Source organism: Pogona vitticeps, chromosome 4 (assembly GCF_051106095.1).
Source record: "Pogona vitticeps strain Pit_001003342236 chromosome 4, PviZW2.1, whole genome shotgun sequence".
Taxonomy (NCBI): domain Eukaryota; kingdom Metazoa; phylum Chordata; class Lepidosauria; order Squamata; family Agamidae; genus Pogona; species Pogona vitticeps.
The window spans coordinates 114,391,062-114,416,835 of record NC_135786.1 but is presented as its reverse complement, the minus strand read 5'-3'; the positions used below and the strand labels follow the sequence as shown (position 1 = coordinate 114,416,835).

Here is a 25,774-nt window from a genome sequence, read left to right as displayed (position 1 = left end):
TTCACTTCTCCCTTTTTCTCAATGTGCTTCTTTTGTTTCTGTGACTCTGTTTTCTTCCGTATTTTGAAAGGGGGGACAACAGCCTCAATTTTCCTAGCTGCTATGGCTACATAGCTTAGTGGGTAACACACCATCCCATTTGTATTATCTGGTATTGTTTTCAATACACCCGGCTCTGGCATTTTTCTTAGGTGTAATTTAACCTCTGCTGTTTTCTCTTCCTTAGGATCTTTGATAAGATCTTGTATCTGGTCAAGACAAAAATTTACCTGTGCAAATCCTTTCAACACTGTCCTTTGAAAGGAGATTTTCCAATCTAGCCATTGATCTCTAGTTTTCCTAGGGAGAAGTTCCATTTTTCCAATATATCTGATCTATCTATATATAAAATACTCTTCAGTTCCCACTGTTTTATCCCTCACTTAAAATTCCCTCTCCCCTTTGCCCAAATATACATAATGTATAAATCAACCTCGAGACCAATATTTTACATTAAAACTATTGCAGTGTTAGCAATAAAATAGCAGGCAAACTCAAGCAAAAAGATGGAATTTAAAACATAAGTCTCTCAAGTGTTTTTATAGTCCAATCCCTTTTCTCGTCGCCAGCTGCCAAACTGGAAGATGTTCTTTTCTCTTCTCAAGATTTATTTTTACCTTCGCCCAGATGGACTGTGTTATCAGAGTGTCATTCAAATGCTGATGTGAATTTCCAGAAGAAAGAAAAATCAAGTTGCTGCCCAATCTTCTAACTTCTGCAGCTCATCAGCTGCAGGAAGGTCTCTCCTGACCCCCCCTCAATTCCCCCATTTCTAGGGGGATCCCAGACTGAAGCAGTTCTAGCTTCTCCGGGAGCTATTCCCAAGAGCTGCTAGCTTCACCAGGACGAGGCTCCTCCTCCAGGAGACCCATTAATTATTGAGTGTCTCCTTGAGTGTCTCCCTCAAGGAGACACTCATTAGGCCCATTAGGAAGAAACCGAACTTGGTGGTGGATGACATTGGAAATTATAGGCCCATTGCCAATGTTTCTTTCCTAAGCAAAGTGGTGGAGAGGGTGGTGGCAGACCAGCTACAGGCGCTTTTGGATGAAACCAATGCCCTGGACCCATTTCAGTTGGGCTTCAGGCCGTGCTATGGTACGGAAATGGCACTGGTCGCACTGTTGGATGACCTGTTGAGGGAGGCTGACAGGGGCAATATGTCCTAGTAGGTCCTCCTTGACATCTCAGCTGCCTTTGATACCATCGACCACGGTATCCTCCTGGGGAGGCTCTCTGAGTTGAAAATCGGTGGCCTGGCACTTGCCTGGCTCTGTTCCTTCTTGGAGGACCATCCCCAGAGAGTACAGCTTGGGGAGAGTGTTCCGGCCCCAACTCAACTGTGGGGTTCCGCAGGGGTTGATCATCTCTCCAATGCTGTTCAACATCTACATGAGGCCGCAGGGTGATGTCATCAGGGGGTGTGGGGCATCGTGTCATCAGTATGCTGATGACACACAGCTCTACATCTCTTTTTCACTTCTGCAGTGGATGCCGTTCCATCCCTTCAGCGCTGTCTGGAGACTGTACTGGAATGGATGCAGTTGAATGGGTTGAAGCTGAACTCGGACAAGACAGAGGTCTTGAGGGTGGGTGGTCCTTCCATCAGCGGCGTGGGTGACTCCCTCTCTTTTGGGGGGTCGACGCTCACCACAAAGAGTGAGGCTCGCAGCTTGGGGATACACCTGGACCCGGCACTTACCATGGAAACCCAGGTAGCGTCCGTGGTCCGTTCTGACTATTTTCACCTGTGGCGGATTGCCCAGCTGCGACCATATCTTGAGGGGGGGGGCCCTCACTACTCTTGTCCACGCACTCGTAATCTTGAGATTAGACCACTGTAATGCACTCTATGTGGGGCTGCCTTTGGGATTGATGTGGAAACTTCAAATTGTGCAAAATGCGGCAGCCAGGCTCCTTAGTGGGGTGAGGAAATATCAGCATATCTCCCCCACCCTGGCTGCTCTGCATTGGTTGCCCATTCGTTTTCGCATTGATTTTCAAAGTTTTAGTGATGACGTATAAAGCCCTAAATGGTTTGGGACGTCGATACCTGGCAGATTGCCTTCTCCCACCCAGGTCTACTCGAATCACCGGACAAAGCCAGCAAGGACGGCTGAGGGGCCTTACACTGAGAGGCCCAGAAAGAAAGAACAAGAAACCGGGCCTTCTCGGCAGTGGCCCCTCGGTGGTGGAATAATCTACCAATGGAAATCCGCCTGGCTGCCTCGCTGGGTGTTTTTAAAAGCCATTTAAAAACTTGGCTCCTATCCCTGCAATTGTGCTGACTTTGCCAGGTGGGGTTGTTCTCACATGCACAACATGGACCTATTAGGTGGATTTCTGCGTTTTGGACTCTCTTTTGGGACATGGTTGTGGGGAATGTCATGGTGAGTCCCTGCACTTCAAAATTCATCCCTTTATTGCTGTCCTTTTCGTAGTCTCTCTTATGTTGAGGGTAATTCCTACAGTTGAGAATCTTTTCTGTCCATGAAGGCAACTATGAAATTTAGAATCTGAGTGCCGGGCTAAATGGTACAGCCCTGCCCCATCCGTGGTGTGCTTTGTTATGGGAAGAAGCAAAGAAGAAATGCAGAGTTGCTGCTCTCAGCAGCACACTGAAGATTTTCATAATATTTTGCTTCATTTTAAAGACTAAATGGAATATTGTAACGTCAGCTCTGCTGGTTGTTCACATTTGCCCTATTCTCTATCAAGGAAATATATTTATTTGTTTATTTATCCCACAATACAATAAAGAAAACAAGCCCTCCCCTCCTTTGGGGGGGTTTGCAAGTTCCCACCCCAGTGCTTTTTTGTTTTTGTTTCAAATCCTAGGTTTTGGACCTGGGGTAGATTTTTTTTTTTTGAAGTGGAAAAATGTCAGAATGTAAAATGGTTCCACTTTTCTTACCTTCCTTTTCCCTGTCTTTCTATGTGAAAGGGGGAGACATCTAATTATATATATTATACATATTTTAAAATATGGCTAATTTGGACCTCAGTTAATCCATACTTCAAGAGCTGAGAGTTTAAAGTCTTGATACGTCAGCCGTCAAGTGCTTAGGAAAACAAAGACAGTAATTTGATTTTCCAACAACATTAGCTCTGTTCAGATCATGCATTACAAATTCTAGCACTCACAGGTAATTGACACAGTTCCAACTTCAGGAAAAATTGGAATTTCCCTCTTGTTTTTATATATATAGCTAACTATCTTCGGAGCCAAAAAATGTTGAAATTCAGGCTGTCCTACTTTGGGCACATCATGAGAAGGCACGATTCTCTGCACAGGACAATACTGCTGGGAAAGGTGGACAGCAACAGGAAAAGAAGATGACCAAATACAGTCCTGCTAGATATTGGACGAATAATAAGCCACGTGTCCAGCCTGTGAAGGATGCAGTGTGAGATATGCAGTTTTGTGTCTCTTCCAGCATCCTGTCAAAAGAAATCTTCATCTGACTGGCCAGCCCATCACTCCTAGGCATGAAATCTACAGGGAAAGCAAGCTCTGTCTTTCATTTCATGGTCACGTCTCTCTTTCTCTCGATGAACTGCTGGATATCTGAGTGGTTTCGCTACCTAGTGCCAGCTCTTCGCATCCCATCGTTTTAGGTGTGGCCCTCTCATTTTTTCTCCCAGATGCATTTTCTGGCATTTTTGGTGCTAAAGGATATCTGTAGCATCTCCCTTTCTAGTCTGAACAGATAAAGACCCCTCCTGAGGGCTTTTTTTTTTTTGCCCTCAGTTACATATTACGTATAAGTACTGAGTGTGGGTAAAGGATTAGTAATGAATAGCATCTTCAACACCCCGTGTCAGTTTCTCATCCTGTGAGGGAAAGGAGGCTATAATTACCTGCCTTTTATATTTCCCCCATTTCAATGTTTATAGCAAAACAGCACTTAATTCACTATTTTAAAAAAGAGGAAACCAGCATCACCCCAAGAAAAAAAATCTGGACCCTGAAGAGCTGCCTCTCTAAGAGAAATTAATAGGCTAGTACTCTTTCATTTTCTTCCTACACTTAACCACTGAACTTTAAAACAGACCAAACTCATCACAAGGAATCTTTTAAATACCATGTATTTAATGTATTCTCGAAGGCTTTCACGGCCAGGATCTGATGGTTGTTGTGGGATTTTCGGGCTCTTTGGCTGTGTTCTAAAGGTTGTTCTTCCTGATGTTTCACCAGTCTCTGTGGCCGGCATCTTCAGAGGACAGGAGTCAGAAGTCTGTCTATCTTACTCCAATCCTCTTAAGATGCCGACCACAGAGACTGGTGAAACGTCAGGAAGAACAACCTTCAGAACACGGCCAAAGAGCCCGAAAAACCCACAACAACTATCATGTATTTGTTTGTTTGTTTTATTTACAACATTTCTTTGTCACCCTCTGATATTATCAGATGACTTATAAAAAGAATGTAAACACAAAATGGAATGCAAAACCATACATTTCAAAGCAACATCAAATACAATACATAGCATCACAGCATCTAAAAATTAAGTGCAGTCTAATAAGCACATAGCTAAGAATCTTCACAGAAAGAGCCCTCCTTGTAAGTAAAATTTATCAGAATACGTTGGTCTGGGAGAATGACAGGTATCAAATAGTTCTTTTGAGGCCAAGGTCACACCAGCAAAATGTTTCTGAGCTACTACTCCTGAATTTTTACCTTTTGGGGGGGGGGGGGGTGTCAGATGGCACAAGACCATTTTCAAGTCTCCATGCTATCTCCACATCAAATCCAGCCTGCTGGGAGGCTACTACTATATTTATTCCACATTTCGTCATGCAGCGAAACTCATATCCCATTAGTACTCCAAAACTGATTAATTTCCTATGCATCTGGCATGTGGTCTCACCTCCTTCATCCTCTGTTATTCGACTCCCTTAATCTTTTAAAATCAATTTTCAAATGGGAACATTGGTGCGTTGGTATACCTCTGTCAAATACAGAGCATCAATCCCCCTACTGTCTTTTGACCACCACTGTAGGGCACTGTGGGTTCCTCTCCATAGAGGATAATGAAGCATGGAAATAGGAGAAAATGGACCAGATCAGTATGTGGCCAGCAAGGACATTTAGCTGACACATCAATGTACCCACACATTTTTTAAGGGAGGGTGGATACAGAAAAGCACAAGAAAAGGAAGGTGATCTGTCCCGCTTGAGGAATGTAGACCAACATACCACATCTAATTCACCCCCCAAAAAATGGAATGATTAAAAACATATGAACCACTAACCCAAGATATATGCCACATGACCATAACACCCAACTATGCAAGAAGCAAAAGCCACAAGAAAGAAGAGGGCCTTTCTCTCGTGTGACCAGAGCTTAAGTCCCTATTTAGAATCCCAGTTTTATCATACTTCTAGCTCCTTACGGAAAAGCAATGCCTCAGCAGTGCTAAAGGGTGGCAGTGTGGAAGCAAACCTGTGTGTTTTTCTTAACTGTCACTGACAGCCCATCAAGATGTCTAGGGCTGGAGACAAAGTATTTGAAAAGTAGTCACAGTTGGTCCAGGGTGAGCCCTAGTCTGCAATTTGTTTAATTGATTCACAGTCTAACAGTTCAGTTCTGTGGCTCCCTTTTGCTCCAGAAAGGCTGTTTTGTCTTTTTAATATGCATAAACATTCATTCTATGGCTCATTTCCCAAAATTCAGACATATAAAAAACAGTTGCTAAACCATTTAAAGAATTCATGGATTCGTGTCTGGTAAAATCGCACTCACTGATCACTGAGAGCCCGCTTCACCACCAATTTTTCACTTTCCCTTTTGTATTGAACCACACTCCAAACCTGTGGAGTGGTAAATGCATGTTTGTACTGAATGCAACGAAGACACTTCCAGAGCAGTCCCATTGCTCTCAAATTTTGTAATATTGGGTCTTCACCTTAAGCTAGCAACATTGCCATGTTTTGTGGATTCCAGATGTTATTGCAAAGCATCAGTGCAACATGACTTGCAAATATGGGAAAGATCTGCCCACAAAGGTTTGCAGGCAATGCACTGCCATTTCCTACATCAGACGATTTAGAGCAAGAGTGGGTAAATGGTCCTTCTGATGTTGTTGGGCTACAGTTCCCAGCAATCCTAGCCAGCCTAGGCAATGATGATGCATGTTTAGAGTTGCAGTCCGAAAACACTTTGCCCACCCTTGATTTAAAGCAACAAGTAAGGAGACTTGGCCAAACCAGTGAGTTTACAGGATTTTTATAAAATCCAATTAGCAAATAAATCCAAGCATTTAATGTGGAGAAATCAAACATAGGAAGCTGCCTTAGACTGAATCATACCCTTGGGCTGCCTTGTCAAGCCTATCAGCATTTCCTACTATCCCTGCCCACAGGTCCTTGGCAGTATAATTGGCAAGTACTGCACATAGTTACTGCATCCAAGCATTGCCCAATCTGCTTAGCTTCCAAAATTAGATAAGACTAGTTGCACTCAGGGTGGTGTGTTGGTGCTGCATTCGCAGACATCTTTCTCAGAAGCTGGAATAAAATAAGTTACATTTAAAACAAAGAGCAGTGGCTGTGGGTTTCCAGAATGTTTTGAAAATCTCCTTTAATCTCTCACTGTTGGCTACACAGGCCATGAATGGCAGAGGTTAGACATGAGACTTCTGTAGTTCTTGAGACTTCAGTCTTCAAAATTCACAAGGAATTCTCCCGGCCAGTATTCTAAGGACTCTTGTCAAGAAATCAAGGTCTTCACTGGTGCTTCTAAATTCTTTCACATGTCTCTGTACAAAAGCCATTTTTGTTCTATGGAGAAGAAAGAAGATATGGGTGGGTGGAACTAACCTCCATGGGAGCTGCAAGGAATTAGAGGTCTGTTAGTCTCTGCTTAGTAGGCACTGCAGAGGATACGTCTCAAAAACCCACCAGACCCCTATTCCTTTGCAGTTCCAATATAGCTTAGCCCCACCTACCAATAGGACAAAAATGGCTGAGAGAGTCAATTCACCACCTGTGAGACCTTGAAAATAATTGTGGGGACTCTGATTTATTGGCTAAAGCCCCCAGAGTTCTGTTTAGGGGAATTCCTGATGAATTATGTGGCCTGAAGTCAAAGAAGTCTGAAAGACCCATGCTGAATTGGGATAGTAAGCCTAAAAGCATATGGGCAGCCTCAGTTGCCCACTCCCTGGTTAAAAGGAGATGACCTTGTATAAAAAGCCATATTTCTAAGGCCTTGTGTTAAAGGACTTCTGTATCTGTCCTCTGTGATTAATGGTGATGTGCAACTGATCCTGCCCTGGATTTTTGTGACTGTTTTGTGGATGGTCATGTTTATTTATTTATTGGTAATCTTCGGAGGCTAACGTCTTCCCTCCCACTGGACCCATCCAGATTGTTTGGTCATATCTGAAGCTGTACCCTACTGTAAGAAGCTGCCTTTTATAATATTCTCTATTCTAGCAGGGACTCTTCACTGTCTGGGTACCAGAAATCTTTTAAATCCAACAAGGATTCTTCCTTTCCTGGAACAATACCCCAGTGTTTAACTATTTTAATTTTGAAACGCTTTTACATTTATGTTTCTATTCTGGGCCGTGCACTTCACACTCTTCAACTATCAGGAAAATTGATGCAATTCTTAGTAGGTGCTTGGAATTGCTAATGGGCTGGATGAGGTTTAATACATTTAAACTGATATTGAATTCAAATATAATATTAGAGCTCATTGGGAAGAGGTTCCAGAATTGGAATCCATCCTCTTGGGGATAGGTTAGTTTGCCTCTTGAGGAAGCTGATATGTAGGTTTCAGACAAGGGTAGGGTGCTTCAGTTCTATATCCAGGTAGTAACTCAGTAAATGTGTGTTCAGTCAACAGTGTCCCTCCCTGAAAAGGCTATGATGACACATGCCTTAGTCACATTTGATTGGTGTATTATCTTTTACATGGGCCTATCTCTGAAAAAACGTAGGGTAGTGCAGTTGGGAAGGATGGTGGATGCTTGCCTAGAGGATTGGGTGGCCCTTGCCCTCCAAAGGCTGCCAGTCTGTTCCTAGGCACAATCCAAAGTGTTAATGATGCCTTTAAAATCTCCTAATGCCTTAACACTGTTTTCCTCATACCAAGGCCCAGTGCCTACTACAATCTGACAGAGATGACCCTCCCCAGGCCAAAAATGTGGCTGAGGCTGATGCAAGAAGAGTTTTGTCTGTGGTCACATTTACTATAAATATAGAACTCTCTCGCATAGGAAGCTCAGCTCCCTCTAGTAGGATATTTTACTTGTATGATGAAACAGAATTTTTTTTTCTTTTTAAAATAAGCTTGATTAAACAACCCATGTGCAATGCACATGTGTTTTGGTAAAGAGTTTTATTACAGATATAATGAGGGAGAGAACATTACAACACCAGTATCTACAGTTCACCAAAATTTATCTCACGTTCTGAAAGAAATCACTGCTACAGGTTATACCCAGTATCAATGGAATTAAGGGTATTCCTAGTGTGGTATGTCAATGAAACTGTGTAATATTTTCATAACCAGCACTGGGATAATTGACTGGTTATAAGTGACAGAAAAAAAGAAGCTGATTATATAGCTTGGAGCTTTATACAAAGTTTCTGTGAGGACTGTAGATTGTGGGCTTTTCATTCCTGACATAAATTGTATTGTGTAACAACTGCAATAAGTAGCTTTTTCTTACAGAACAGTAGTATGGTTGAAAATCCTCAGGCTGCCTTAGAGACTTGAATGCCCAATTCCCATTTATTTAAATAGGATTGTTAGGTAGCTTAGAAGGACTGTAAAATTCACCAGTAAGGCTGGAATCTACAGATTGCGACTGAAATACTGACACAGGTGTATGGGGGAAGAATATCTAGTTTTAATTATAACTTACCATAGAAACAGGATTGATAGTGAAAAAAGCATCCTGTCTAGCAAAAGTTGCTGCTGTGAACTCCCACCGCAAACTGAACACCATGTTATTTATTTTATTTATTTAAAATATGTTTTTAATTTGCCTTTCTTCTCAAAGAGGACCAAAGGCAGCTCACATGATCAAAATAAGTATCTAAAACTAAAAACAGCAAGAATACAAATATTGAAAAGGATTAAACAAATACCACACTAAAAATAGTAAACAAAAGCAGTACCAAAAATACATTCCAAGCAGTAAGGCATAACAATCCAGTAAAAACAAAACTCAGACAGGCAGTGAGTTACTAAAGGAAAGCTTGCTTGAAGAGAAAGGTCTTTGTCTACTTGTGGAAGGACAGTAGAAATGGGGCTGGACTGGTCCCCTGTGGGAGGGAGTTCCAAAGTCTGGGAGCAGCGACAGGGAAGGCCCTCTCCCGTACCACCCACAACACACCTGTGAGGGTGGTGGAACCGAGAGAAAGGCTTCTCCTGTTGATTTTAATACTTGAAGAGGCTCGTAAAGGGAGACACAGTTTTTGAGATAGCTTGGGCGCAAGCCATTTAGGGCTTTATAGGTTAGGACCAACACTTTTTTAAAAGCTTGGTTGTTTTATTTATAGGCAGCCTTTCTCCTAATAAGGAGTCCCAAGGTGGCTTACAACTTTGAACTGTGCCCACAACCAGATTGGCAGCTAGTGGATCTGCTGTAAAAGGGGGGGGGGGGGAGCGGTTATGTGATCCCTGTGACCAGCCTTAGTTAACAATTGGGCTGTGGTGTTTTGGACCCACTGATGTTTCCCAACACTTTCCCCTTTCCCTTTTCTTATATGAATTAAGGGGAGTTATCTTTTATAGTATAAGGGGAGGTAGGCTGATGAGGGGAGCTTAATGCTCCCCATTTCTACCTTACAACCCAATTTCTTTAATAGATAGTGGATATTACCCAAGCTGAGGTGAAAAATATCAGAAACATAAGAGTACTAGAAGATAAAACTGGGGAGTGGATGATGAATCTGCTTCATTTAGCATCATACCCCTTTCCAGTGTAAAACAGAGGAAACAAGAAGCTGAACCTCTCTACTTTATACATGAACCCAGGAAAGCATATGAACGAACATGATTGTCCTGTCATATATGCTTTGATCCTGAAGATACAGGGGCTGAAATCCAGTAGTAAATCACAACTAAAGCAGGCCCATTGAATCAGCAGGGATGGGGTGAGTCAATTCCTTAATAAGTTCCAATGATTCAATGAACTTACTCTAGTTGTGACTTACTATTGGGTTTAGCCAGGGATTTCTTCAGCTATATTTGGCTTCTGTTGTGTCACTGAATTTCAGTGGCATGTCAATGGAAGTGACAAGAAGAGGATGCAGCCCCAAATGGGTTTGGGGTGGTAATGTATCCCACACTGAAAAGTTGCTCACCATCTCTAAAAATTACTGTTTGACATTCTTTTATACTATTTTGCCATTTGAGAATATTATCAGTGAGGCATGGAAAACAGATCAAACAAATTTCCTCATTTATTTGATCCTACACTGAAATCACAGATTTGATTGAAGGATTAAGTCAGTTTGAAGCTTGGAAATGAAAATCCCCTAGGAATACCATTTAGTATGCTTCTTAAGAGATGTGGATCCTGCTCCCCCACCCCCGTTCGGCACCGTGAAGCAATCAAGAAATAAGCCTCATTATAAACCCATCAGTAAATTGCGAAGAATGGAGGGCAAGAAATACATTGCAAGAGACTGGTGATGTCTACTTACATTTGTGGGACAGAAGAACATCAAAGGAATCTGCCCATCTTGTAGCTTCTTCTGTTGATAATCTTCTATAAGAAAAAAATAGGCAATCAAAAGCAATGATCACTGATACAGGTGGCTAGGAATTGTCTCCTCTGATGGCCAGCTCATATTTTGTGACCACAGTAGCTTAGAAATCAGTTCACGTGGGCAATTATAGATACTGACCTACTGGTAGTACAGTATTCTAAAGAAGGTGTAATAGATCCACAAGGATTTGTTGCTCCCAACAAGGCTTCTTCTCCTCTGCCCATCCCCTCCTTACTTTTCTGCAACAGGAAACAGTGGGCGTATGTCCATCCCTCACCTAGCTTAGGATGAGGCAATTCAGCATTTCTAGTGAGAAACAAAGCTGATCCCTCGAAGTGAACGTTTGCCCAACCTGTTTCACATCACCTTTGTTTACAATAGTTGCTATCCTTTTTTCAAATAAAATTTAAAAAAAATGTTTTTGGAATCTGGAATAAACTAGGAGAAAAGAAGAGGAGAGAGAGAGAGAGAGAGAGATTTCTGGTCAAATTTACCCTGAATAGAGGTAATTCTGTTCTATTGCCCATTACATTGCTCCAAACCTTACTGCACTCTTGCCTTTTGGGCAATTGGTCACTGAGGATACAAGTAGAGAGGATACAGTGGGGTCTTGACTTAAGAACGGGCCGAGTTAAGAACATTTTGACTTACAAACCACTCTCCTAGGAAAATATTGACTTGACTTACATACTTAGATTTGAGTTAAGAACTGAAAAAAACCCACGTGGGAGGCAGGGAAAGTGCAAAATTTGAACTTTCAGTTAACTGTTGGCCAGTGAAAAGGGTGCCTGTCTGCTTCCTCACTCCTCCCAGCGTTTAGAGAGTGGATTGGGAGACAGTCTTCGGATTGCCTGGTACTGTCCTGCCTGGACTGTATTTTCCCTGCCTTCCCTGAACCTTTCTTGACCTAAGAAAAAAAAAGAAACAAAATATCCCCCTCTAGTGGTCGAAGGCGGAATAGCAGCTTCCCATTAGTTTCTATGGACGGAAAAGAGCAGATACGGATCAAATGGTTTTCAATGCATTCCTATGGGAAATGCAGATTTGACCTGAGAACTTTTTGACTTGAGAACCGCCTTCCAATACGGATTAAGTTCTCAAGTCAAGACCCCACTGTATAGGAGATTCACTATTAGAATCCTATATCATTGTGCTAAAATTGATGGGAGGGCTAATCAAATCTGGACCTCATGCTAGAAGAGAAGGGTTAACCTTTCCCTGCAATTCCAGATTTAAAAACAAAAACAAAAACCTGTGCTCGTGTCCTACGGGAGAAAACTTACAGATACCATATAGACATATGTAAGCTTTTCTTCATAAAGCAATGAGAGCTCTGGGAAGATTTTAGTTTGCAAACAACACAGGGAATTTGCACCAATGAGACTTAATATAAGATGGGTGGTTGATATTACAGTTTGGTTGGCCCGTTCCCTGGCCTTTCCATCCACGCTGAGCCCATGTGGCCAGACTCCAACATTACAAACTCTGATGCCTTCACACCAGCACCAAGGTACGACTGCCTGTCACTTCTACTTCTGTAACCTAACAAATTGTTGTGCTTTCACCCTTCCAGCGTTCTATTCTGAGTGCCAGACACAATGGGAAGATGATTCTGTGCAGGTTTACAGGCACACACATAAAGAAAAGCTCATCATGATTGGATCGAAACATGTGAGAGATCTAGGTTCTGGGGAGGTCTCCTAATAGGAAGTGAAAAATCCAGAACAATTGCCATCTTCCCTGAAAGGTTTCAGGGCCCACTGCACTTTTTGTCCCTCACTTACACTATCATGTGTTGCATATAATTCTTGTTAGATGTCAGAATTTTGTCCTCACGTATCAATAAACTAATTATTTCATAAGAGAGTCCCTGATATTGTTGTAAGCTGTGTGGATTAGGGTTCTTCTAGCTGAAGAAGGCAATTTGTGAAGATTTGGGCTTACTTTAATCCTTGGTGAGCAATCTTGTAAAAAAAATTTTTTGTTTTTTACTTACTCTTCCTAAAGACAGAAATCAAAGGACTGAGAGCCCCTCACAATCAAGTGAAACAAAGGAGTCACACTGACAGACAAGTGGGTAGGCTGCCTTTCTACTCACTTCAAGGCCCGGTTGGGTTTATCTGGAAGGATAGCCGTGAAGTCGCTACAAGAGTCAGATTTGTGAGATAGGCAGCCCAGGCGGGTCCTCATCCCTCTGTTTCTGCAGTCAGTCATACAAGGTTGGGGAGCAAATGGGAGAGAAGGAGAAGGGAGAGCAGTTAGCAAAACTTCCTAAGAATGTAAGAGTCCTGCAGGATCAAACCCTAAGTGGCTTCTTGCTCAGAACTTAGAAACACCATTTTTATTTTTATTTTTGGATTTTAACTCCTGAATCACCCACTTAATGCTGATGGAGTAGTAGTCTCAAAAACAACTTTTCCACATTCTGACCTCTTGGACATACAGAAGCTGACTGCATCCAGGAAGCAAAGATGGAAAGCAACTATGCTTCCCTACCTTCTAATAGTTGCTCAGCAACCAATATTTAAAACTACTGTATACTGATTCCACACAGAAGGACCACCATTTTAAAGGCACTGGTTCATCTTGGGGTGGCAAAGGCTTTTGGCATGGCATGAAAAAGGATTTTCCTTCTATCTGTCCTGAATGCACTGGCATTCCATTTCACTGGCCCTCCCCACCAGACTCCCCTGCACGTCCTTTTGTTATAAGAGAAAGAGAAAACAAACAAGCCACCTCTCTTGTTCGTTCATTTGTTGATTCATTCCTCCACTAGTTGTATTCATAGCACTCTCTGCAAAGTCATTCTCTGTCCCTCACTGAGATGCAGAGGTGACCTGGGGCTCTCTTAGAGGCCAGCTACACTGGAGTTTATCCTGCTTTGTAGCTCCCTGCTGGAAATGTCCGGACTGCTCTAAACTATACAACATTCTTGATAGAGCATTCCAACCTGTCCCTAATAGGGACCAATTCATTCCATTCATCGGTCTAGTGTTGGAACCTGCTGGAGTTTTTGTTTTGTTTTTTGGAACAATTAGAATGGGGGCAAATAAACATGGCCTAGATCACTCCAGTGTCGTGTTGGGTGTGTGTGTGTTTGTGTTCTTCCTATATATCAGTTGTGATGTGTAGAGATGGCTGTGGTCTGGCTGTGACCACAGATGGCATCCTCTATCCTATTTTGAAGTGGGGAAATGCATTTTTGTTCTAATTTTATTTGTTTATGTTTTAAAAAATATTTCCAACTATTTTAGTGCACCACTTAAGTGCTATAAAGTATAGTGCTGAAGATGATACTCTGGCTGTGCCTTCACCTTTGCACACATTTATTGCCTACCAGTTTTGCAAAGCTGTCAGTCACATCTGTCAATGAAGACTACGTAACACAATAGTACAGTAGGCAGTAATATATATCTATTTTAAAGATGGAAATGAATTTCAGAAATGAAGAGAGCCAAAGGGTCATTTAGCATTGTTCAGTGATGAAACAATGCAGCGCTATGCCACTTGCCAAACAATATTGTTTTAAAAAGGAGAAAAACAGGGCTGAAACACGGCACTCTAAATCCCGCCCCCTTTGTGTGGATTAAAAACCCAGCATTAATGCTCATGTACAAGAAAACAGAAGCAGGCTGTTTCCCTGACAGCTGTTGCAAAAAAGAAGGCTGGATGTGGAAAGCAAACAGGAGAGGGACACATTGTGACCCAACAGACCAAAATGGAGCAATCTAACACCAACATATGGTTGACTAGATCACAGCTACAGTGGGTGTGGGAGCGATTTCCATGTGAACAGAAAGAGCGATCTAATCAAGCCCCACCATTCCAAAATGTTCCAAAGCAACCCAGATGAGACTGCTCCCTGTCACTAATGTAGCCATACCCAAAGGTTATGCCAGAAGAATTCAAATGGTGACACATTCTAACAAGCTGGTAGGTTTTGAATGCAACTCCAACAGCAAATTGTGTGCCTGCCTGGCTAAATATAGAGAAACTCTTCACCAGTAGCTTGGCCATAAACTGATAAAATTGACTACACTACAGCAACTATGAATACAACAGCATTGTGGGATACTTGCAATATGCATTGGTGGAGTGCCCAACTGATTTCCCATGGCCAATTCTAAAAGGGCATTCCCTTTTTAAATTATTTAGTTTATAATTATTGCATTTTTATTCCCAGTGAGAGAGAATTTATGCTTCAGGTGCCAAAATAACATACGGCTCTTCCAAATTGAGCATCTGAATCTCAACAGGTTCCTCACTAAGCATTGACTGTAACAGAAACTACTGAAACTTCCAGGCAACACCCTTGTTACCTCACTATGTGCAGGTTTTCCCCCATGCATTCTCACAATTTCTTGTCCCCCCCCCCTAATATCTTTGATTTATGTTGTGTTGCTTAGTATCAGGGGCACAGTTTAGAATCATGGTAGCTCCCATCTCAGTCTGAAGCTTGACTTCCCCCACTTCAGCATTAAACCAGCTTCCAAAATGGAGGGAGAGTTCAACACAATGATTTTCTCCCCCCGATCTGTGATTGTTAGTACTTACAAAAATAGGGGAGATGGAAGAAAGTAGCAGGTGCTGGGCTGCAGAGGAGAGGAGTGCTGGAAGGAAGTCCAGATTTCACAGCCAGCAGACATGAAACAGTGGGAGACTCTGCAGAAGAGAACTCTCTGCTGCTAGGCAGCTTCTCCCCTGCCATCTTCACCTGTGCTGACCTATGCCATCCATATCTCTCCCTTCCGGGTGGGTCAGGAACTGGGCATACCTGTCACTTCCCCTCCCAAACTGCAGTAATGAGGGCACAGCCCAGGTAGTTCCTGTGATCTTATCATAGTTTTTCAACAACAACAAAGAATACAATTCGAGTTGGAGTAATGAGCTCCATCTGGAAGACCCCTTGGTTGCCTATATGATGACTTGCTCGGAATGGTGGTGGTTGTTTTGTTTTTGTTTTGGTGCACCTCAAGCAGGAAAATATCTTGGGCCAACGTGGCCCAGCTGTACGGCCTCAAAGAAGGAAAAAGTCTGCAGCAACAAGGAAAATAGGAGAGGTGTACAATAATTGTTGCACATCAGTGGCCCAGACACCTTATGTATCCCTTAGAGAGTTCTCTTTTTTGATTGTTTTCAAATTAGCCTAGTGGCGCTGAAAGCATAATGTGCCCCAGGCCAGCCTTGCCAATGTCATGAGGATTTGAAGGGTTCTTTCATTTTCAAACATGAAAACTGGTTTTTTTTGGGGGGGTCTTATCAATCTAGGTTTGTTGCCAGGTGCTGAATTCCACCTTGAAATCTGTGAATTCAGATCTGCAGAAGGTGAGCACTCTTGCCGAACGAAGGTGTGTCGATGGGAGTCTTATAGAAATCAAGAGGTTTATGTAATCTTACATCATGCCTTAAAAACAAGGTCAGGAAAGATTCATATTGAAAGCATGTCTTTCCTTAATCCTCGTGACTGCAGAGAAAAGCTTGCAAGAGTCTGCTTCATTCTCACACTCAACCCCGAAAAAACAGACAGCTCATTTATATTTTTAATCAATTAGCACTAATTCATGGTTTTCTCACTTCCCATGATTTGAAGGTGATTTTGTTATGTTTTGGAAGGTCATCCTTTGGGCAGATGGAGCTAGGAAAGAGCCCCTGCAGACAAAATCAATTTCTCATTTGCTCCTGCCTAAACTGTGAAGAAAATTGCCTTGTCTTCCTTGAAAAACATTTTTCTGCCGACACTGTCCAAGCCCTCTGCACCAGACCACTGATCTAGCTGGTATGAGCACCACACTAATCACATCAGTTAGTGTTTAAAGTAACTTGGAAACCTAGATGTGCTTTGCAAAAGGGAGTGGAAAATCATTTTCAAAAACATATGTTGAAAGCAAAATAATGAATATTTTCTTCCCTTTGTAAAGAAGTAAAACCAAATCTGCAGCATGACATGCATAACTTTTTACTCAGAAGATTCCACTGAGTTTAATGTGACTTAACGCCCTAAGGGAGGGGAGTGCAAGATTACAGTCTCCTATTCTTTTTTTTTTAATTACAGGCCCTTTGAAAATGCTTTTGTTGTGTTTGAAATCTATACCATGTACTATCAAGTGACCATTTCATTGATTATGTGTAGAGGAAAGCTCTTAGTTACTACGAGGAGCAAAACTGCTTGCACACACATTTATTAGAGAGGTACTTGTCAATTTCCCTACAGGGAGGTGAGTTCTGTTTCTTACATAGCCTGGAAAACAGTCCATCCTTCAGCAATGGGTAGCTTCAGCATGTCACTGTATTCATTTTAACTGAAAAATCACTTTCCAAGATCTGACTGATTATGTCAAAATGAGCATGCACAGGAATAGCCTGACACTGCCCACCTTACCTTACCATGCTCGGCTGCTTTCACCCTTTCCACCTTTCCATCCTGTCCCAAGACTAGGAAGTGAACCAGGCTGGGGGGGGGGGGGAACTTGTGAAAATATCTGCATGTAAAGCAGAGCAGTCTTCCTTCTTCCTCTCTGCTGTCATTTTAACATGAAACATAGACCCACCTCAGGGTTAGGAAAAGTCACCTTTTTGGGACTACAGGGGCACTACCTGAATTATTCTGGGAATCGCAATCGCAAAAGGGAACTAATCTCACATTTGCCCCAGTCTCACCTCTGCTGCATTGCGTATTCTTTGCCCATTTGGCTACAAACACACACGTTTAGTTTGGTCCAAAGTGTACATTCAAGAGGGAGCTGTAACCAGTCACCGCTTGTTGTCAAGTGCACCTGAAGCTTTGCCTATAATTGAGTTTGAATGTGCCTAGGGATGTTCTGTGTATTGTACTACGTATTTCAGTTTAAGGATTACTTCCTTTTTTATTATGGCTTTTATTGTTGCTCCCGTTGTTTTTGTGTGTTTTGTTATACGTTGCCTTGTAAAGGTTTAGCTTGAAGGCAGCTGATGAATCTTTAAAATAAATAAGCCAGTCTCTGTATTGTACATGTGCCCTGCTGCATGCACAGTAGGGCCGTCTGTTTGGAAATTAGAGTTCAGTCCAGTTTTCATTTTAACAGTCATGACCGAACCAAAAGCAGGAGATAACAGGAGAGCAGGCTATACCGTTGTTCTCTACTTGCCTTCCCAGATTCCTCAGTCTTTTACATTACAACAAGCATTGCAATAAGGAGCCCCGTGGTGCAGTGGTTAAATTGCAGTACTGCAGCTAAAAACTCTGCTCACAACCCAGGATTCAATCCCACCTCGAGGTTTACTCAGCCTTCCAACCTTCCAAGGTTGGTAAATGGAATGCCCAGCTTCCCAGGGGCGGCAGGGGGCAATGTATAATTACATTGTAAGCCATCCAGAGAGTGCTTTAAGTGCTATGGGGCAGTATATAAGCAGCATGCTTTGCTTTTTGCTTTTGCATTTGATACATCCAATTTTTGAGCGAGGACAGACTTCAGCTGGCAGTGCACTTCTCCATCTCCTTTCACTCCACCTGCACCCCTCTTCTCACTGCAAGGCAAGGAAAGCAGCATGGCAAGCAAGCTGCCTTTTTAGCAAGTAGATCATTTCCCCATTTTGTCCTTATGCTCTCCTTGCTCCCATGTTGCTTTCAAGACCACTAAAATCCTATCTTATTGGTGTTCAAGGTCCACAATATGTGATAGTTTCAGGTCACTCTCTTCAAACTCTACCTTGGGCCTCCAAGGACTGTTCCTCTTCATTCCACAGTGAAACAGCTCGCAAGAGGGTTTCATCACTGCACAGTTAAATATAAAATGACATTTCTCAATGCCATATGGGAAGCCTTTGCAGAAAGCTTTGGCACTGTCTCAGAGATAATTTCACTGTGCCCACTTCTCCCTTCTGTTATTATCACTCTTGGAGAATTTCTATTTATTGAATATTTTACAATATAATTTTAGAGCAAATCTAAATGTTAGCCGAATCCAGTGTTCCTCTCCTTGGCACCATGCTCTGTAGCAGTTAGCTCTTGCAAAATAAAAATGATAACAAAATAAAATTAAAAAGGGGGAGGGGAAGAAGGCTTTGCAATGATCTCCAGCATTCCAAAGGGCAACAAGTACCTATATTTTACCAGATGTGCACAAGCCATTTCTAGTAGCTGATGAGACAAATGAGGGTTCATCATTAACCGATCCCATGCCCCACTGAAAAATTTCAAAGTGGGAATGAAAAATAATCAGCTTCTCTACCACATTGTTTTCAAGGCTTATTCATGAATGTATAGTTTACTAACCATCTGTCTTTTACCGTATTATATTTAATTACATATGCATATTGCCAGCATATCAACATGAACATTCTTTCTCGTGATACTGGAAAGACAATCCAGTTTGTAAGATGATTTGCAATCTAATTAAACAAAATCCACCCATGATTGATTTAAAAAATGAGATACTATTTTCACTGAATTCCTGAGTACTGTCTTATGTGAGAATCAAGACATTTTCAGAAGAGCAAGCAGCAGACCCTTAACTCAGAGCAGCGCCAATTAAAACCTGTCTTCACCAATGAAAACTGCCTTCCCTGTTAGTCAGACTCTTTAGTGGATTACACTGCTAATTAACTGATTAAAGTATAGAGTCCTTGTGTTTTCTGCACACACCACAAGTCTATGCTGTCCTTTTCTTGCTGACTCACAGCATGTTGCAAAACAGCACAAACTTTTAGCAGAATGTTAAGACAGAGTAAAAATATCGGAAACCAGTTCCTAGGGGATTTTGCTAACCAAATAAGCAGGAAAATTCAATACTGTTACCAGTTAAGTGCAACCTGTCTATTTGGAAGGAAAACCACTATGGCATTAGCTGATTATTCACTCACTCGTTTTACATTTATATTCTGTCTTTTCTCCATTGTGCAACAAGGACCTCGGTGCCACACAACCGCTCTGTGTGAGACAGGTTAGAATGAAAGATAGTGAATGGACCCAAATCCCTGAAGAATTTTAAAAACCAATATTGAGCCAGGATTTGAACCTGAGCTTCCCTTTTCCTCGCCCAAAATACTAATGGTTGGAGTCTAAGCATGGTGCAACTTTTATGAAGAACTGACACACACTACGCTATCAAAGATATGCCCCTTGAGAATCAAGGACAAAATTCCACCAAGGCCCATTTGTTGGTGAAAGCACATTGAGTACAAAATATACCATGTTCTTGCTACAGAAGAAAAGGCTAGAAACTCTGTCACAGATAAACTCAAAACCTGGAGTTTGTTATGTACAGCATTGTTGGATGTTCTTCTTGCTTTGTCTAGCCAGCACCCTTGTTGACAGCAAAGCTGGGGGGGGGGGAGAGAAACTTTCAGATCTCTTAGTTCAGGCACTGAACAGGAATGGCCACAATGCCCCTTTCCATTCCCCTGGTGTCTGTGAGGAAGGGACTGAAGGAAGGAATGGCAAAGCACAGAAGTCAGAAGGACTGCGGCAAAACAGAACAGCTCTGGGACCTCCTCGTAGGTGGAACATAGTTGGCAATCCCTCAACTGAGAAGCAGGACCAAAAGGAAACATATAGAGAACAGAATGTTGCAGAAGAAAAGAAAATTTTACAGTGAGCTTAACATGACTGAGACCAAAATCATGTTATTTGGAAATAAAACTGCCTATAGTTTCAGAAGGATAAAATGGCAGAATTCTGAAGTGGTAAAAATGGGGCTAGGCTGATTACTGTTCAGAAGTTATCTGCATGTAGCTAAACACTTCAGGAGGGAAGGTTAAGCATGGATGTGCTGTGCTTATAAAAATGCAGGTCTCCTATCCAGGGCACCAGTATGAAATGACATACTGCCATAGTTTATATTATCATCATCATCTGCTGCTGGTGCATGTGCTGATATAATGGCCCACCTCCCACTGAAATCAACAGGGCCCGTGCCCAAATTACTACACCAAGGTCAGCAGCCTCACAGTTTTCTCAGTCAAAAACCAAGACAAAGGAGGGCAGGGATCATATCTGAGAAAATGTCTTCTTTTCTAACAGTTACCTGTTAAGCATCAGTAATGTTGCCATGCAGGCATCCCAGTTAGTTAATGACTCCACTGACTGCCTTGTAATGGTGGCCACCAGTGCAGCTTTCAAAGAGTCAAGACTTCAGGGAAGAAAAAGCAGCAATTTTGTGTTCTGTAAAGAATCCCTTGCAGAAGCCGGTATTTGTCCTCAGCCCAGTTAGTTCTTTTGCCTCCTGGAAGTGACAGCTGAATGTCCTTGCGTGTTCCTCGGGATGTAGAATTGGTCCTAGCAGCAAACACAGTTGTTGTCTTTTCCCCTGGCACTGAGGCTAAAATCCAGCTTTCAGCTTGTCAATGGAAGAACCATGGAAGATTGCAGTAGCACCGTGTCATTTGGCAAAAGAAAATGTCTCAGCTCAGGACTGAGCTGGTTGGGGAGAATGAACTACCCTGGTGCCCCTGTCCTCCTTTCATGTCAAGGCTCAGGTTCCTGGACAGATGCCATGGAAAAGCGGGCACTGAAAGTGGTCTGTAAACGAAATAACAGGAGGGCTTCATATAGCTGTAAATGGATGTTTTACATTTGAACAGGTCCTCACTCAATCACACACACACACACACACACACACACACACACACACACACACACACACACACACACACACACACACACACACACACACACACACACACACACACACACACACACACACACACACACACAGAGCTTGTGTAAAGCTTTGGAGCTTTGGTGTGGTTGTTATTATCTAGCATGCTGTGAAGTGGGTATCCTCCTCTCAAGCCATAGTTTGTTAACCAGTTATAAACCACATTCTGGACCCATGGTTTTTATTATTAGCCTGCCAACTTTATCTTGTTTAAACCCTGGTTTGTCATAACATCAAAATCTACAGCAGTTGTTTATGTCTTATAACATTTGCAGGAAATAATCAGCATGCAAGATCGGATACTTAGGAAGCTATCTTATAATGAGTCAGACCTTTGTTCTGTCTCATCCAGTACTGTGAACTCTGGTTGGCAGCAGCTGTCCAGGTTATACAGCAGAACTCTATCCTTGCTTGTTTCTGGGGAGCATCCCATCCAACTTCTAACCTGCCCCCATCTTGCTTATCTTGCAAAATGAAATGAGATCAGTGCTGGGATGTTGACAATATTACAAGAACATGTATTCAAAGCACTTGCAACATATTTGTGCATTGAATATTATTACAATTATCAACTTATGTATTTTCCATGAAAACATATGCTGCCATTATTATTTTAAAATGCATTATATGAAAAACCGCTGGGCCTCTTCTCTATCTCCATGCGCAAAGTTAAAATGGAGACTATTAGGAAGGAGTGAGACAAGCTTAGGTGTGTTTAGCCATCTATGGTGACCTAGATGACCATCTCCCATTGCTGTCTCCCCTGACCAGCTTCCTCTGCTGTTTTGAGGCTTCCTTTTCTCCCAGCTGAAATTTTTAGAAAACAAAACAAATACAGAACATTCTAACCTGTGGATGGAGAAGGAATGCTGGTGGTGTTGTGGCATTTACAGAAGAGTGGATGGTATTTCAGCTCCCTCCCTCTAGGCCGTGTTACACCAAAGCTGAGCTCATGTCAGCTCTCTGAGCGTCATTGGGTGAAAATGGACTAAAAAAAGGTTGTGCACCATCTGCGGGAGAGACCGGCATGAGAAGAGCCTATATACTGACTTGCTGCCCCATTTCTCCTGGTCTGAAGATGCTTTTCTTCCTTTCCACTTACCACGACAACATGCTCCTCTTGTAAATTTCTATCCAAAGAGGATGTGCTTGGAAGTTTGCCATTCGGACCTTAACTGACCTTTTAACTACTGTAGTAGGTTAGGAGTCATATTAAGTGAATGGCAGCATTACACCCTTTTACAAGGCAAGAGGTGCATTTGAGTGAAGGATTTTAAGGTGGAGCAACTCCAGCTAGAGGCACAGAACACAGCTTCCCAGCACTTTTAACAAGAGCTCCTTCAACAGGTTAAAAGCCTCCATTTGTTGTAGCACAAACTGTTCTCACCTCGTTTTGCAAGTAAGATTTCTTAGTTTTGTGATTGGTCACTGGGAGAGAAACATACACTTTTTTTGCAAGTCCGATTGTTCACACGTAGAGCTCTGAGGAATCTGATCGCTGAAGGACTAATGTGCTTTCCACTTCTAATAATGAGCTGATCAAACTGATAGTAGTAGTGTAAGGTGAGATAAAGGCCAAGAGAAAGTTGCCAGCTGAAACCTGACCTCTGCACTAAACCTCTACTTGGTTGGCCTCTATTTCTGCATCTGAATACAAATGTAAAGATTCTGGCCCACTTTACAGGGTTGGAGTATCGAAGATTATTCTAAATGGATGTGAAGTGTTTTGAATCCTTGAAATGTGTTGCTAAAGGTTATTGCTAGTGGGGACATGGAGAAGAAATGGAATGGAACAGATTGTAATGGAAGGAGTTATTATATTCAACACGACACAGGTAGAATTAGTTTCATAATGCCCATTCCTCCTTGCTTTACTGGGAAGATAAGGGATAGGGAAGACCCCCCAAAAAAAGTTGTCAGTGCAGAAGTGGAAAGATAGCACTGAAGGCCTGAACAATTCCATAGAAATCTACCAGTGATCAATCCCAATATCTGTTTAAAATCTGATTTTCTGAAAAGAGGCAGGGGGGTGGGAGAGAGAGAGAGACTCATCTCTTCTAACTAATGAAGCAGGGATTGCATTACGTACTGGCAAGTGCATTTCTTTTAATCCCCATCCCAACCGGCTGCCTTGTGCAGTATTTCAGTTGAAATCAATCCCTGTAATTCCTTAAGCCCCTTTGAATTTCCTCATTAACACAACATCGTGCCCATGTGGGGCTTGAGCACATGACGCTCTGCCACTGGATCCCACTGGCCAGCATGTTCAATGAGCAGACCTGAGGTCCCCTCATCCTCACGGCCCCGTCTCCAGGCATGCTGCTGCTCCAGCTTCTCTGCCTGGCTAAAAAACAATGTGACCTTTCCTGTCATGCTGGTTCTGGAGCAGTGCAAGAGGGCTGCTCTCAGGCTGAGTGGCCGGAGGGGTGGGGTGGGGAACAATAAATCAGCTGTGCTCCCTGCAAGCAGCAGGTTGCAAGCACTTCAAAGTTGGGCTTAGAGGTCATCTGGCCTCATTCTGAGGGCACCAGATCTTCCACTGACCAGCTTCCTTCCTTGATAGCCCATCTGCACTATCCTTCCTTTCTCTGCCAGAGAACCTCTTGCCCATTTGGGCAGAAGTGACCATATCTAGTCTTGTGCCCTTCCCACCCCCTCCTGGATTCCAAAAGGAGAGTTTGCTTATTTGTGATTTCACAGTAAGCATAAGGACAAGCCAAGGCCCTTGTGAATTCTCCCTTTGCTTCATCTGCCTCATCCTACCGTTGCTCTCAGTACAACAGGGAGGGTAAAAAGGGGCTTTTGTGCAAGAGAAGTCTTTAACGTCTTGCAGGCAAACACCAAGGTGGCCCCACATCCCTACTGCAGTTATTTTCCTCTACGAAAGGTTCTGATTCCCCTTTTATGATCAGCAGAACAGGTACAAGGAGCATTCTTTCTGCATGCTTAGACAAAGATTTTGAGGAAAGCATAGGGTTTGCTCATGTTATGGCACGTAACTGGAAAGCAAGGTGTTATTGAACAAGCAGCAATTGCATCTTTTTAATTATTTGGATGATGTTATGATTTTATTCCATGGGGAAAACAACAAGCAAAGATAAAATGGAAATGAACAGAAATTACCACCATTATTATTTGTTTTAAAGGGGAAGCGCAAGGAGAGTAAGAATGCTTAGTAAATGCAGACACACAGAGACAACAGAGCCATTAAATATGGTTCTGCATCTCAGACAAACAAACCAACCAACAAACAAGAAGAGACAGACAGACAGACAGGCAGAGAGACAGATCAGGAGAAGATACTCACTGCCGTTGACCTGTCCTCGTGCTCTGGAGGTCCTTGCCAACAGTGCGATCAGAGAGGCTCTATGGAGAGAACAGAGCAATCTCTTAAGGGAGGGGAAATAAGCCACACAGAGAGAGACACACCTCCCTAGCTGTCTCGTCTCCCCCCCCCCACAATATGTCCCCAAGCTAGAGCTCAGCTGAAAGCTCTCATCTCTTCTGCAGATCACATCCAGTAAACACAAATCAGGCTAAACCCAGCAAGCTTGACGTTTGGCTAGCACTGCAGAGAGCCAGATCACATGCTGCTTTTCCCTAGGTGGGATTTCGGACGTGCCCACCTGATCAGAAAATTTGGAAGCATCCTCCTTCATCCTCTTCCTCCTTGCTAAGAGGGTGGCAAAATCCCCTTCACGTACAAATTGAAGTAATGCCCTACAGGGTGTACAGGAAATGTCTGAGGAAATGTTAGCAGGGATAAGAATTCAATTAGGAGCCCCCACTTCTCTGTAAACACTCTGTGTGGTTTCTATCCCAGGAGTTAGAGCGAAGTATCAAACCACATTATTCTGAGCAAAGTCCTTAGGAGAGGATGCTGAAATCCAAACAGATTTCCCAGCAAGCGACCACTGAAGTGGCTAATGGGGAGGAAAACATCAGAAAGTTTAATTGAAGAGCAGTGGCAATGCCAGCAAAGTCATCTCTTAAATGGCAAGAATGGTTTCTTATTGGGTGTAACTGTGTAATAAATGCATAACTGATTTCTTTTAAATGTAGAAAGAATCAACTAAATAGAGATGTGCCAATTTCTCCCCCATCAACTCATCTGACATTAGCATTGTCTCACATTTTCTTATCCTTCCTCTGATCTGACTGCTAGTGTCAGTGAAAATTTCCTGTTAGCTCCCGAACACCGCTTTGCTCTTCCTTTCTTTTAATTCTTGAGCCTGCAGGATCTTTAGGGACCATCAGCTCATCATCTTATCCTTTGCAACAAAGAATCTTCCTTAGTCCATTTTGCTAAGGGAATTGCTTCCTGAGATAGGGCTTCCATGGCAGGGCTGGCAAAGCCAGGCAGCTG

General features: G+C 42.6%; 1 protein-coding gene across 7 annotated transcripts in view; it reads right to left on the bottom strand.

The window, feature by feature from the left end:
• LOC110077063 (regulator of G protein signaling 8) overlaps positions 1 to 25,774 on the bottom strand; it is a 75,474-nt gene that overhangs the window by 11,761 nt on the left and 37,939 nt on the right. The window contains exons 1-5 of one of the 7 annotated variants that reach the window (XM_078392351.1): positions 25,035 to 25,152; positions 24,716 to 24,774; positions 20,776 to 21,269; positions 12,873 to 12,974; positions 10,709 to 10,773 (exon numbers count right to left, since the gene is read on the bottom strand). In XM_078392351.1, the coding sequence (XP_078248477.1) occupies positions 10,709 to 10,773; positions 12,873 to 12,974; positions 20,776 to 20,801 (193 nt within the window). In that variant the 5' untranslated portion in view covers positions 20,802 to 21,269; positions 24,716 to 24,774; positions 25,035 to 25,152. Of the gene's footprint in view, positions 1 to 10,708; positions 10,774 to 12,872; positions 12,975 to 20,775; positions 21,270 to 24,715; positions 24,775 to 25,034; positions 25,266 to 25,774 lie in introns of those variants that run through there. The other 6 variants (XM_078392352.1, XM_020789756.3, XM_020789754.3 and 3 more) reach the window with 6 other exon arrangements.